At 39.0% G+C, this 14,747-nt stretch overlaps 1 protein-coding gene across 16 annotated transcripts in view; it reads left to right on the top strand.

The window, feature by feature from the left end:
• Positions 1–3,459: 3,459 nt before the first annotated feature.
• Positions 3,460–14,747, top strand: part of ppip5k1a (diphosphoinositol pentakisphosphate kinase 1a) — a 42,171-nt gene continuing 30,883 nt past the window's right edge. For all 16 annotated transcript variants that reach the window (XM_047580496.1, XM_047580490.1, XM_047580495.1 and 13 more), the window contains exons 1-7: positions 3,460–3,541; positions 10,436–11,036; positions 11,356–11,551; positions 11,664–11,754; positions 12,690–12,775; positions 13,148–13,302; positions 14,154–14,255. In XM_047580496.1, the coding sequence (XP_047436452.1) occupies positions 10,893–11,036; positions 11,356–11,551; positions 11,664–11,754; positions 12,690–12,775; positions 13,148–13,302; positions 14,154–14,255 (774 nt within the window). In that variant the 5' untranslated portion in view covers positions 3,460–3,541; positions 10,436–10,892. The remainder of the gene's footprint in view (positions 3,542–10,435; positions 11,037–11,355; positions 11,552–11,663; positions 11,755–12,689; positions 12,776–13,147; positions 13,303–14,153; positions 14,256–14,747) is intronic.

Genomic DNA, 14,747 nt, shown 5'->3' with positions numbered 1-14,747 from the left:
GCCGGGCTGGAAAACACAGCTGATTAAAAGACAACGTGGCCCAGAGCGCGGCCCGGCCGGCCTTCGTTTACTCGACACCCGGAGTCATTAACAGCTGAGGGGTTTGAAAGGCGTCTTGTACGTGTGTTTTATGTGGTTTTCTGACACCGCGCTCGTGGCTGGTTTTAAAATAACTTAAAGCTTGTGGATAAATGGGATTTTTTTGAGCAACAGGTGGAATTCGCAGTGGCCTGAAAGAATCATTTGAAGGTTTATTACTACACGTGACTTGTGTATCCGGCTGGGAACCTGAAAGACTCAGGATCAGGAGGTCAAGTCTCCTGGGGGACAATTCACTGATTACCTGTCCTCTAAATTAATACTGGACGACTGTGAGGCCTGTGGTGGAGGACAGGTTGATAGAGTTAAGGTCTCAGCTTGTCTGGATTCTCGTCATCTTCTTGTCTGGTGGATCTGTATATAATTGTGGGACTAGTTGATCACATTTTATCTGTTTTCAGGCCTAAAACCAAAATGGCCGCCTGTAAACAATCACCACATGGCATTTTAATGGAAAGATTCTTCTAAATATTATATATACAACTGAGTAAATTGAAATTGAAAGTTCTTTATGAATATATTGTACTTTATAATACTTTATATTAAATAACTAATAAAGAGGTGGAAGAACAAACCTTGGAGCAGGTCATGTGATCTGGATTTAACTCACTTCCTGGTCATGTCATGTGTTTGTAATGAGTAACTTAGCTGTAAATTATTCCTCAGACACAGATACAATCTGTTCTTTTCCATATAAAATTTAATATATTGTCAAAAAAGAAACATCTGTCATGATTATCTCAACTTAACAAAAAGAACACAATCAAAATAAATTTTAATGAGTTCATTTTATTATTGTTTAGCTAATTAGAAGATGTTTGTAATTGATTTATTTGACATTTCTGTGATATATTCAGTCATTTTACTTATTAATAAGTGATTGTTCCCTTTTATAAATAATTATGGATTTTGTGAAGACATCTTAGGATGATGTGATCATTGATGAGAGTCAGATATATTTACTATATCCACTATAATAAAAGATATAATATACAGAAAATGATCTGAAGTTCTTACAGTACGTGGAAATTTCCACACTTCACACCTTAACATCATACAAGCCGTTGGTTGCCTCATTCCCTGTCACCAGTTTGTTGGGTTTAAGAAACAACAAGAGGTTTGAACCTGCAGCCAAAAGTGGGATCATGAGTTTGTGTTTTACTGGAAAGTGTCGGGAATAATGACACTGGAGCAGCAGCCTGGAGCTCAGACGTATGGAGACGGAAAGAAAGAAAGTGCATTCATAACGACTCCTTGTCCTCGTCTGACCTCTTGTTGTGAGTCGCAGGGAGACTTTCTGCAAATGGAAGCCATGTGAGGGCGTCCTCACAGAGGGTCTTTGTGACGAGCGGCGATCTAGAACAAGGATCATTTAAATCGACGTGACGTAAACACTCCAAACTCTGTCCCGTGCGTCTTAACGGTGATGCAACCTTAAAAACCCCGTATTTGTGTTTTTGAGTTTCCCTGAGAGCTAAAAGGTGCTTCTTATATTTACACTGACATTATTTGTGCTGCTGGCGCCCCCTCCCCTCCTTTTTCTCCCCTCCCTCCCCCCTCCTCATGTTCAGTCTGCTCACAGAGGAGAACCTTGTTAATTCACCCGGCCGTTTTATAAAATGTTCTTTTCATGAGCGAACATAGCGCCCTGCACACAGACATGTAACCGACCGGTCGGCACGCCGCTCAAACAGGCTCCGGTCTGTGCAGGGAAACGCTGATGTCAGTGTTGGCCCCGTGTACAGCAGCAGCAGACGGTGAGCTGAGCCCCCCCCCCCCTCGCTGAAGGAGTGGAGGAGGTGTGGGTCACCTTTTTTTTAAAAAAAATGCTGAGTTAGAGCAGAGAGAACGTCTCCGAACTTCCTGTTGTTGTGTGATTCCATCATGGAAATGTACTGGGACGTGTGGTAACTGCGCTAAAGATGCTGCTAAATGACTGTGGGATGAATAACAGAAAAACACATTAGCACAAGAACAACAACAATAACAGCAACTGAAATAACAACGCTTCTACTTCTAACTGTCCGACACATAGATAGAACTATAACTGGTAAATCTGGAGGTGAAATATTTGTTTTGTGTGATTATTTACCCTTTTTATGTGATGTGCTTTTAATTTTTGTGATTTATTCCTTATTAACATGCTGATATATGACATGATATATATGAGCAAATAAAGAGAAATGGTAATACAAAAAAATGGACAGTTCATACAGTTTTAAAAATAAAAAAAGCCTTTAGAACAGAATCATGTGATTTATTCTTAACATAAAACCATCTATAATAAACTAGAATAAAACCAACTATAATTTAGAGGCTAAATAAAACAGCTGCAGCCTCTTAAATCCCTCAAACCTTCAACCTCTCCTTCATAGACTGTTGTGCAATAACCACCACATTTATTCCACAGTCCACCTACACTCAATAAGCATATTTGCACGAACATAGATACCATTTGCCTTATTGTTTACTCTTTTAAAGTGTTACAATAACTTAAGATTTACACTTTGTGCAATACCCTCTTTTGTGCAGTATCACAGTGTCACTCTTATTTAAATCCACGCCTCACATTATTCGAATCTGCTGTTTTACACTTTTATATTTATTTCATATTTACTCGCCCTCCTAATTGCCCCTCTGGGATAAATACAGAATAAATATTCTGCTATTTCATTCCCTCACTGTGCCAATTACATTAATTCCCATCCTACCGTGTGCTTTTACTGTATATATTGTAGTTTAGATTAAATTAGATTTGATTCAAGTTTATTGTCATTAAACATGTGCAGGTACAGAGCAACAACACAGATGGATTTGTGCGTGAATTGTAAGTAGACTATAAGCTATAACATAATTTAGACTAGAGGAAATGGCCGAAGACACATTAAGCGATACAAAATACAGATAAAGTGAGCATTACAAAGTGCATAAATAATAAGCAGTAGTTACGCAACTAATGCAATATTCGGTACATAGTACTATGCAAATAGATTGTTTAAAGTGTGGGTCAGTAGTGCAGCTGTGATGTTGTAACAGTTTGTAGTCAGAACATAGATACTATTTGCACTGTTGTTTAATTGTTTCCTGTTTTAAATGCTGCTATTATATATATATTTTTTTTTCCACCGGACAATAACAAAAACGTCTTCTTCTTCTTCTTCTTCTTCTGCTTCTTCTTCTTCTTCTTCTTCGCTAGAGGCCGCCAACGCTCTAACTGTTGGTTGGGAGCATTAGTTGGGAGCTTGTATTTCTACGGGCGACTTTGGCCGTTGCTCATTGGCTCACAGATTTCCCGGCCACGCCTCCTCGGAGCGGATCTCGATTTCCATTGGCTGTTATTGACATCAATCATCCGTGCGTCAAACTTAAAAAATACAAAGAAGAAGAAGAAGAACTGTCAAAGAGTAGAAGGAAGCTGGAGGCAGCGGTTCGACCCTTCACTGTAAGTTTTTTTTTTTTTTTTTTATAAATCTCTATCGCCGATAGACGGGAACATGTCGGACACTGATCTAGTCTTATACGTGACACGTATAAAAACACAGATATGTTGGCGTCTGCGTTTAAAATGCGGACAAAATGGCCTTGAGGAGACTTGTTTACACTGAAGGATCCACCGGGGAGGCTAGCTTAAAATGCTAATATTAGCCGACATTAGCTTAATGTAAAAAAAAAAAATCCCAAACAAAAAGCCGATGTCGACAAATACCGTTATTCTTAAACTCGGTCAGTTGTGTAGGGTTGTTAAGATGCTGATGGGGGTTATTGAATCGTTTTATTATTTTATGGTCGACGCTGGTTAAGATTTCAATTCATTTGCGTACACAACAATGAGACGTTTGTATTAACAGTTCATAACGTAAATGAACCTGTTGCAACAACATCACCACCTTTTTTTTTAATTATTTTTTTTTAACCATTAAATCGAGTTTGAGTTTGAGTTCCTGGCGTCGTGCAAAAATAAATCCAGACAAGTTAAAGGCTGCCAGGCCTTCGTCCAGCAGCTGAACATCAGGTGCAGCCAGCTGTAACATAATGTTCTCCATGCACAACATGCACTTTCTGCACATAGCGAACCCCTGTTTATTAGTGTGACCACGAAACACTGTCTGGCCACTTCATCAGGTACAACAATGGAAACAAATGCTTTCTAATGCCACAGCCATGCATTGAATCTTAGCTTCGTTAGCTTCTTGGTTGTTCACAGGGATGTTTTTGTTTTGTTTGTGTTGTTTTGTTTTTTTGTTGGCTGTGGTACTGTTGATTTGTATTGTGTGATATGTGCACACTTTCCTATTATTTTGGCCACCATAAACTACATCCTCCACAATCTTCACCCAGGTTTCAACAACAACGAGAACATAAATATGGTCATGAAGCCAAGATGTTTATTTTATGTGTGTACGGACAATTAATGCATGTTTTATTTACTGAGAACATTACGGATCTGTACAAAACTCATATAAGTATCATGATTTTATTTGGTTATTTTCTCCAAAATGATTGTCCAGATAAATTGCCGCGTCTCTAAAGCTGCATCAACATTCACTACTGTACCTAATGAACTGGCAGCCTTCACACAAGATCTCACTTCCCTGCTTGGACTCAAAATCAAATTACATATTTCCATAGATTTACAGCTATAACCATTGGATTTAATCCGTAAACCTATTTAACAACTTATTTGGTAATTGATTTGTTCCTTCACTTGCATTTTCTGCTTTTGTTTGTCGTACTTCTAGACGTTTGAGGTGGAGCAGAAACTATTATTTTCTCTGTATTAATCTCTGTATTAATTAAAAGCCGTCAGGAAATATAAAAAGATTCCTATCATAGTTTTTTCACCCACCCCCAAGGTGACACCTACAAAGGTCTTGTTTTGTCTGCCAACACCAGCAATATTCAAGATCCAAGACGTTTATTGTCCCACGCACATTGAAAGCAGCAGCTTAGATCATAAACTAAAACCCCTTAATAACGTCAATAAATCTATAAATAAATAAAAGACACTGAAACCTACAAAGAACAAAATAGAAAAAACTAAGTGCAAAGAAAAAAGTGTGTAAATAAAAATTAAAAACTTTAATCGTTGGACCGTTTTTAATGGATCTCGGATCCTAATTATGGACTTTTTCGAACTCACATGAAATATTCATACTCAAGAACCTGAAGCCATTTGATCATAAGACGTCAATCAATGAATCAATCTGTAATTAGACAAGGAAATAATTGGCCAATTATTATAATAATAATATTATTTTGAAACTTAAACATAAGTGGAAGCTGCAACTTTGACCTTATTCTGTTACAAATTCTCCATATATTTGTATTTTTTAAATTATTACTCATCTATTATTTTCCAGTTAAAAAGTCTGCACAAAATTCAGTGAGGAAATTATTTTTATTCTGCTTTGTCTGAAATTATTCAAACAAGCCACAAAGTTTAGAAATGATCTGCAACAGTTTTTATAGAAAAAGAAATGAAGATGAGTTTTGTTCCCTGAGGATCTGGTCCAGGATATTTTAAACCTGGGTCTGGATCAGTGTGAGTAAATACTGTTTTAGTTGAAGCAGGTTCAGGTGCAGATTCAGGCATCTTTCCAGATTAAAAGCTGGAGGAGGTTCCAGCGGGCGCTTGGACGTGTCTCAGTCCGTCCCAGTCGTCTGGTTCATTGTCAGGTGAAGGTCAGAGCTTCTGGTGAGAGTTGCAGGAAATTAGGAAAAATAACAGATTTGTTTGTTTGAGATGAAGCGTGAGGAACTGGTGCAGGTGCAGTTTTGTTTCTAGTCATTTTATTTGATTGATTGTCTTTATTTCGAACATGTAAGTAATAAAAACACAGTAAAAAAATATATATATGTATATATATATATATAAAATAGAAGAAAGATAGTGGAAAAACCAGAACAGGTAGAATAATAAGTAGACAAATAAATAAATCAAAACCAAAAAAATAAAAACTTTATCTAGTCTTACTCCTTAACTCAGTTCAATTTAGACAAGTCAGTCAATAATATTCTAAACATATAACACATGTTGTGTATAAGTAGATATAGATGCAAGTATGTTACAAAGCTGCATAATAATCTCATTATGTCAAATATTTTATGAATGTAACTTTGTTTAACTTTGTTTGCTGTGTTTTAACATAGGAGCTGTGAAATAAAACAGAGCTGTTATTACAGCTGTTTAGTTTCTGCTTCTCAGGCTTGAACCTTTTATGCTTTCGCCTGCTTTGATATCACTGATATAATTTATTCCACGAGGAACGTTTCATCCATTAATCATTTTCATCCAACTTCGCCGTTCACACGGACTCTGAATGAATAAAATAAATGATGATGAACGTTTTTAAATTACTGTTGACAAACGGATTTATTCCAATAACCAGAGAGAAACCAGAAAGTCTTTTTTAGGAGACCAGATTTCCTACATTATTTCTTAACATTTGAACAGATCTCAGTGTGATTCCCTCTGATCTAAGCCAACACAAAATAATTGAGCATAGTGTAATATAATGTGTACAGTGTTTATACATATATATGAGCTCATTACCTCCGTTGCAGCGTATTATATCATATTGTCTTTTCAATGTTGGTGCAATACAAAATGGTTTTGTGCACTTTTTATATGCATTATGAATATAGGAATATATTATGTGACAGTTCCTGTGTGTTTATGCACAAATGGCAAATACATTTCTTGATCTTGATCAGATCAGTTTGTTCAGATTTGAATCTGATTGTTAGAGGAATGTTGATATAAATGTAGCAGCTGTCTTTAAAATGTCGTATGTTTTATTACACAACACGTTTTATTTCATTTTTATCTCCACCAACACTGTATGATTTGTTTTCCTCTTATTTTCTGACTAAAAATGAATGAATTAAACTAGAACAATCAGAGACACCAGGTTTCCACTCCACAGGTTTTTGAGTTGCCTTAAAGAAAAAAATAAATAAACCCATGTACGTGACCTCGCTGTCCTCAGATGGAGCCGTGACCCGTTTGTAAGAGAAGAGATTAACTCTGAAACACTAATCCACTTAGGCACGGAAAGAGTTTATTTAAAATCATCCCGGTGCCAGAAACGTCAGTAAGGTTGAGCGTCCGCCCGTGTGTATTTTTGGTTTAACGGTTTCAATAATGTTTATACTTGCGTGTAATGTGGCATTAATAAATCTTCTGTCTTAATGAAGTTAAACTGGAACCTCAGAACAAAATGTTCTCAATGCAAAAAAGAAATGTTCCTTCTTCTCGTAGCTCGTTCTGGTTCCTGGTGAGATTAGATGTTTGTCGCTCGTTTCTAATTCACCTGATTCAGGTCAGTATTAATTCATTTTGAGCCATTTTAAGGTTTTTATTGTCTTTCCAAAACATGATATTCATAGAAAAGGAACTAAAAGAATAATTCCAGAGGTTCAGTCATAGCAGCACGATAGAAAAACTAGAGATCAATAATAAATCTAACAAAGGAATGATAAAACAAGCCGTGCAATTAAATAAAATGGATATTAATAAATAAATATATGTGTAATTTGCACATAGGACGTTTACTGCACAGTTAGCACGTAGTTATTTAATAGTTATGGCAGAGTTTGTGAGAACAGTGCCTGAAAAGAAACTTCGAAACAGAGATTCGTGGAATTTCCACGTATTTTTTCCCTCTGGTTTCACATCTTGTATTTGGTTTTTTGCTTTTTCCTGCAGCTCTTTTTTAAATCCAATCAGCTTTTAATCTTGACCGTGCTCCCAGAGTCGGAGCTTTGGTCACGCTTTTCGAACGTCCCGCTCTACGGGGACAGTTTTTAGTTGTGTTGTGTTGTGTTGTGAGATGTTGTCAAGGGAAGTCTCTGTTCTAAAGATAAAATAAAGGAAATGTTGTAGATATAAAAAAAATAAAAAAAATCCCAGGGATCGATATTTTTTAAGGATAACCTGGTTTAAAGTAGTTTGGATGCACATACACTCACTCGCCAGTTCATTAGGGACACTAATTAAAACTAATGCATTCCAATATAACAACAATGCACTAAATATAAGTTGTCGTGTTGTGTTATTCACTTGAATAGAGGGTGTGCGTTCATGTGACTTCGCATGTTCAGTCAATCAGAACAATTTTTTTTAAATTAATTTTCCAGTTTAGACGCTATTAAAGCCTGTGATTCAAACTAATGCTGCTAATCTCCATGTTCAACTGTCACTTTTTGATGCTCAGTGGCCGTAACCACGGAGATTCTCGCTTATTATTGTGAGATTTTAGCCAGTGTGTCAGGTTAAATGGTCGTATGATCGCACAAACCCTTGTTTCTACATCAGCCGCTGTCATGAAGGACGATTTCATGCAGGAACGTTACATTAGAGCGTTTTTATCCAGCGTCCCTAATGAAGTGGCCGCAGTCACACAAAGCTGCCTTCACGGTTATTTAATGTATATTTTGGGATATTAATATATAGTTTATGTTCCTGAAAGAAATGTCCTCAGTTTAAATCCTACATTTTCCTTCTAAAACATAAATTTTTAAAAAAAAAACAACAAAACAAAAGCCATTGATTAATCGTTTGATTAATGTCTCTCCCTCAAATTGTTGCATCCACGCTTTGCTGTTACCCAGAAAGATTAGATAAAAGTTTTTAGGTCACGGGGACCTAAAATAAACAAGCAAAGTCTGCGGCGGGAACTTGACCTTTCTCTGGGTTTTATTTGCGCTCGGCCCCCTGAGGGTTTGTGTGTTTATTTATTATCTCGGCTGGATCCTGATGGGCTGCTTGCACTAATAACAGCGTTTGTCTTGAGTGACTGTGCCTGATGGTCAAGATGTTTGTTGTTCAGATGTTTGAATCTTCGTCCGCAGTGAGACTCGGTCCGCTGACTTTCCCCCGTCTCCTTCACTGGCTAATATTTAGTTAGCGTGGACAGAAACGCAGATCGGATCGGATCAGAGCCGAGGCCCGTGTTGCTCTCGTTGCTCGTCGGGGTTTAAATGTGTAACTGCAGAGAAAACCCTGCAGGTAATTATTGTTATTGGTTAGAGGTTTGCTGCTGTCAGCGTTTGTGCAGCCGATCATAATTTTTGTTTTTGTTTATTAATATACACAACAGCCCTGTTTTCCTGGGAAGTAAAGTCACAAAGTTAATGTAAATGTGCACCGAACATTTAATTATCTAGAAGCCTCAGGATGATAGAAGAAGTCATGCTCTCGTCTCTAATATGAACTTAAAGTCTCTCCTCTTGTGCAAGGCGCTCGGTTGGTGGTGTTTTCTCTGGGGGCCCCGGGGGCCACGACGCTCTGCTGCTCCAGTCTAGTGACCAGGACGCGGCGAAGCTGAACACGTGCCCGGGACTCTTGGGAAGTTATCTTGTGATTTCTGCTGTTATATATATATATATATCGTTGGTGAAGCTCACGGTGGCAGGTTTAGGTGTGGTAAGCAGTTTTATTTTGCAGTTGTAAGAGAGAAAAAAAACGCCCTCATTAGTGAACAATGAGTTTGTTTATTTAATTTTAAGTTGAAGTTTAGATTCAGATTGTGATTCTGTCTGGATTTGGTCTTTTTAATGTAAGTCAGACCTTATTTCCTTACAGCATTACTTTATTAGACACCACAAAGTTTGAATTAAGTAAGAAGAATTTGTGGCTGCGCTCTATTATTTATTGATGCACTTCCACTCCTGACCAGAGAAAAAAACATTGTGATATATTGACGGTAGGGGGGGCGCTGTTGAGCTCCTGCCAGCTCAAATCCTGTGAGGTGAAGAAGACCAGCAACGAGTGAGAGGATGTAGCTGGAGCGAAAAGTCAACGAAAAGTCAAAAAAAAGTTGGGAAAAGATTCAACCGCAGCGTATGATGTATGATTGAAGCCTGTGTGATTAATGGGGGCAAGTTTTGTCCTGTTTATTGCACGAGTAAGTGCAGCACTGATTTCATTTCGGTTGCTTGTTTTGTCTTATGTCACTTTGGTTGCTGCCCTACATGTCTTTGTATTTGAAGATACAGGTCTAAGGCCTAGTAATGATCCAGTGCTTCAATTAGTTTCCTTATTTAAAGAAGCCAGATAAATGTTCAGTATTGTTTTTAATATAATTAGGAAGTACAATAACCAGTGTCATTCATATTCCAAACTTAATTTGCGATCGTTTTCATTTTGAACGTGCATTAATTAACATTTTGGCCCACGACTCTGCCCCGGATTCATTTTTTCGCCTTCCACTGAGAGTAATTTGGGCACCTCTGGCACAACGTGACCTTTCTGGAGTTGACAAAGCACAACACATCAGTGCAAATGCACCTTCACTCAACCCCCATGACTGAGTGTGTGTTTTGTTTCTTGCAGGACTGTCAGTCTGGGATGCAAATGGAGGAAAGGACTGTCATCAGATAAGTGGAGCTTCTGCTCTGGTGCTGCTGCTGAAGCCTCTCGTGAAACTCAACCTCGTCATCTAAGATGTGAATTTTGCCGAATGAAAGGATGAGAAACCCGAGTAACGACATCGCGGAGGACGACTCGCCAGCCTCGTAATTTCCCCCACATGAACTTTTATGTTTAGCCGCCCCCCTCGCTCCCGTCTCGTCTCGCTCCGACGCCTCCGTCCGCTGTCGGCTCTGCTCCGCGGCCCCCCCCCCCCCTCCAGGCAGAGCGGCCCCCGTCCCTCTGCCGCCCCGAGGCCCCTCCCCATCGGCGGCGCCCGCCACCGCCCCGCCCCCCGGCCCCGCCCCGCCCCGCCCCCCCGGCGGCTGTGTTGGTGTACGATGGCGCGGTGGGACGCTGAGGGCCGCCGCGGGGGACTGTGATGTCAGAGCCCAACAGCCCGGGCGAGAGCCGGCGTGGCGCCCCCAGATTCTTCGTGGGCTGCGAGGACGATGAGAGCGAGGTCCTGGACGAGAGCATAAGGACAGACATGGACCTGTATGAGGACGACGAAGACACAGACTCGGTGGGAGACTCGTCCTCAGGAGGAGGATGAATAGATAAGATGATTAGATGATTAGGTGTCAGGTTGTAGCATCATTACACAGAAACAGGAGGAATTACAGTCAACAAATAAAAGAATAATGTAAAAAAGTATAAAAATATACAGAAATATTTAAAAAAATTATATATATGTATGAATAGAAAGATGTGTGATGATGTTAAATTCATAAATATGTACAAATCAGTCTGTGAGAATATGTTTCAAACTGTACAAGCAGAGACTAGTTTTAAATATATATTCTTTTAGATTAATAACGAGTAATTATCCCCTCTCTGTTCAGCCCCCGGAGCGACAGATCGTGGTGGGGATCTGTTGCATGATGAAGAAGTCCAAGTCGAAGCCGATGACCCAGATCCTGGAGAGGCTGTGCAGGTTCGAGTACATCACCGTGGTCATCTTCCCAGAGGACGTCATCCTCAACGAGCCCGTGGACAAATGGCCTCTGTGCGACTGCCTCATCTCCTTCCACTCCAAGGGTACGACGACGTAAACAGTCGTGACTCTTTTATTTAACATATAAGAAGTGTTGGTATCTGTTTTATTTATGTTATTTATTTATTTATTTAATCATTTGTCTGTGCAAACCAGGATTCCCGCTGGATAAAGCAGTGAGCTACGCCAAACTGAGAAACCCTCTGCTCATCAATGACCTCAACATGCAGTACTACATACAGGACAGGTGCATGAATTTACTCTTATCATTTAAAGTATGATATGATTTATTTTATGAGCTGGGTATCTACTGCTGTTTACCTGAACTGGTTCAGTTCACAAGGTCCCGCTTCGTTTCCAGTTCTATTAGAGATGTTTTAGTTTTGAAGACTTCAAAGCGTCTTTTCTAGTTTGCATTTTTGTCCATTTTTTTTTTAATTATAGAGTAAAACTGCAACTAACAACATTAAGAATTCAGATTTGTTTCTCATTTTAGATCAGTTTAATGAATCTTATTTATGTCAAAGTCAAAACAAATGTTTTTATTTAAGCTGCAGGAATCTCTTTCCAGAGTTAGATATCAGCTGCTGTGATGTGATCATTTATATATATATATTATATCAGACAATACAGATAAAACAAAAGAAGACGCCCCATATAACGTCCGATATTCAGATCAGATTCTGGTCTTATCTCATTAACATTTCCTCAGGGGGAAATGAGGGAGAAGTGGAGTCATAGTAATGAATGAATAGGTCAAACAGCAGGAAGATTATTATTGTTATTATTATTATTATTGTCATAGTTTGTCGCACTGGTTGGCACATCGTCCATGTTTTGTTCTTTGCTTTTGTCCAGCTCTTCTCTGGCGTCACACTTTCTAAATCCCGTCAGTTCTCAGAGTTGAAGCTTTTGTCGTGTTTTAAATCTTCTAATCTAATCTCACAAAACTAATCCGGATTTAAGAGGATTTCTAACCTGAGGATGCAAGAAATTGCCAATATTTAAGAGTCTGTAAATTTGTAAAAAACCTTTTTAAATGAAGATCGATTTAGATTGGATCGTGGATTTTATTTATTTATTTATTTATTCTTTTTGTTAAACCCTGCCCTAAAATAAATCCATGCAAAGTACTTTTGCCCTCGCTTATTTATTTCCGTGCTTTTATTTTCCTTGTAACAGGAGAGAGGTGTACCGCATCCTGCAGGAGGAAGGGATTGATCTACCACGCTTTGCTGTGCTGAACCGTGACCCAGATAAACCAGAAGGTCGGTCTGCTGCTGATAATCACGACATATTTTTATTTTTTAACAACAGTAAAGAGCTGATTGAATTTGCTCGTGTACTGAGTTTAATTCTTTGAAGCTTTCTTGCCCCAGATACAGCTCAGAAACGACCCCTTGTTCGTGCAGCATCCCGAGGCCACTTATTCAAGCACCTCGATAAATATAGCATCAAATGTGAAGCAGTCGCAAGTGTCCCATATTTAAGTGGCGTGATGTGGTGGCTCTGGCATCCGGGTCCCGTCTTTACACAGGCGCCGTGCCATCCGATGATTTACGTGTCCTCTTTTCCCGACTGTCCTTAAATCAATTACGGTGACGCTGATGACGAGGGGCTGGACTCTCTGTGTGTTTCAGAGTGTAACTTGGTGGAAGGGGAGGACCACGTGGAGGTGAACGGAGAGATATTCCAGAAGCCTTTCGTTGAGAAGCCGGTCTGCGCCGAGGACCACAACGTCTACATCTACTACCCGACGTCTGCCGGCGGCGGCAGCCAGCGCCTTTTCAGAAAGGTTTATATATATATATATATTTATATTTCACTTTAAAAGACGGCAGATTATCAGGTGACCTGCTGCGTCCTGAAACTGTTGCTCACTGTTGTCATAGCAACCACTCTCAGCATCCATTACCCCAAATTCAGCAGGTTCAGATATGAGAGGGGTCTGTCTTTTTCTGCTCATTAACCTCCTGAGACCCTGCGTCCTCACATGGGGACGTTAAGTTTTAGGTTCGCGGCAGCTTCTTATTCTGCTCCGTTTTAACGTTTATCATCTTAATTAGATACTAGTTGGTTTAAAAAACACGATGAGCATCATTTCAGTGGATTCATTCAGCAGGCGATCACGTAATAAAAGTGGACAAGGTGCAAAATTCATCACATTTTACAGTTGAAACATTTATTTATGCTTATTTACTTTTCCATAACGTTTAATATAACACACAAATTCTGTCCGTAGTCATAACCTAGAACTTGGGACATTCTTTGCAATTCTGCTTTTGCACAGCAATGTTCAGACATATTGGGGATTTTATTATAATATTGAGTGAAATAATCCCAGTGTCCACGCATGAGGACATAAAACTACTTCCTGTTAAAGTAGTTTTTATAGTTCTTAATCCCAAATAAAGAGAAATGAAGCTCTGAGGAGGTTAATCTGCTCGTAGCCTGTGGGCTGCTCATTTTCAATTTGTTACCTGCATTTCCAGCTGGTAACTCGTCCCTTTTCATATATTAACCTATAAATCTATATCTTAATGGTGCAGAGCTGTTCCAGAGAATCATGAATCTGTGGCTCTGTTTTTTAAGTATGATTACGGGGATTGTTGCAGAGAAATGACTGAAACCTGTGTTTTCTTGTAGATCGGGAGCCGAAGCAGCGTCTACTCACCGGAAAGCAGCGTGAGGAAGACGGGCTCGTACATCTATGAAGAGTTCATGCCGACGGACGGCACCGACGTTAAGGTAGAGCACAGGCCACAGACTGTGGATTAAATGAAACTATGAGAGGTGGAGCTAATTAAAAAGGTGGTGGCTGAAGCTCATTCTTATTGTGCCTTATTAAACCCTTTCTACAAACAAAATATCCTCAGCAAAGCAACTTTAAAATACTTTAAATCTCAGGTCTCTCGAACAGCAAACATTCAGCTTTCATCTTCCAAAATCATCATTATTTTGTTTGTTTTCACGTCTGATTTCTGATTTTTGGAGCAATTTGGTTTCGTTTTTAAACGAGGAAGTCGAAACTACACATTTTCATTTCATCATCTTAACTTTTCCCTCAGGTTAAGACCTCAAACAGAAACACGTAGTTGTTTAACATTAGTTCTTGTTTTAGGTTTTTTTTGCTTCACTCTTTCTAGTTTCAAACAGCCACGTAGACAAAAGTAAATAATCTGTGCATTATCTTAAATGCAATTAAATCATAAAATGTACATTTGTTGATTCTGTATAACT

The sequence above is a fragment of the Mugil cephalus genome, chromosome 3 (assembly GCF_022458985.1).
Source record: "Mugil cephalus isolate CIBA_MC_2020 chromosome 3, CIBA_Mcephalus_1.1, whole genome shotgun sequence".
NCBI lineage: Eukaryota > Metazoa > Chordata > Actinopteri > Mugiliformes > Mugilidae > Mugil > Mugil cephalus.
The sequence above is the reverse complement of the archived record's forward strand: the minus strand, read 5'-3'. Positions and strand labels throughout refer to the sequence as shown.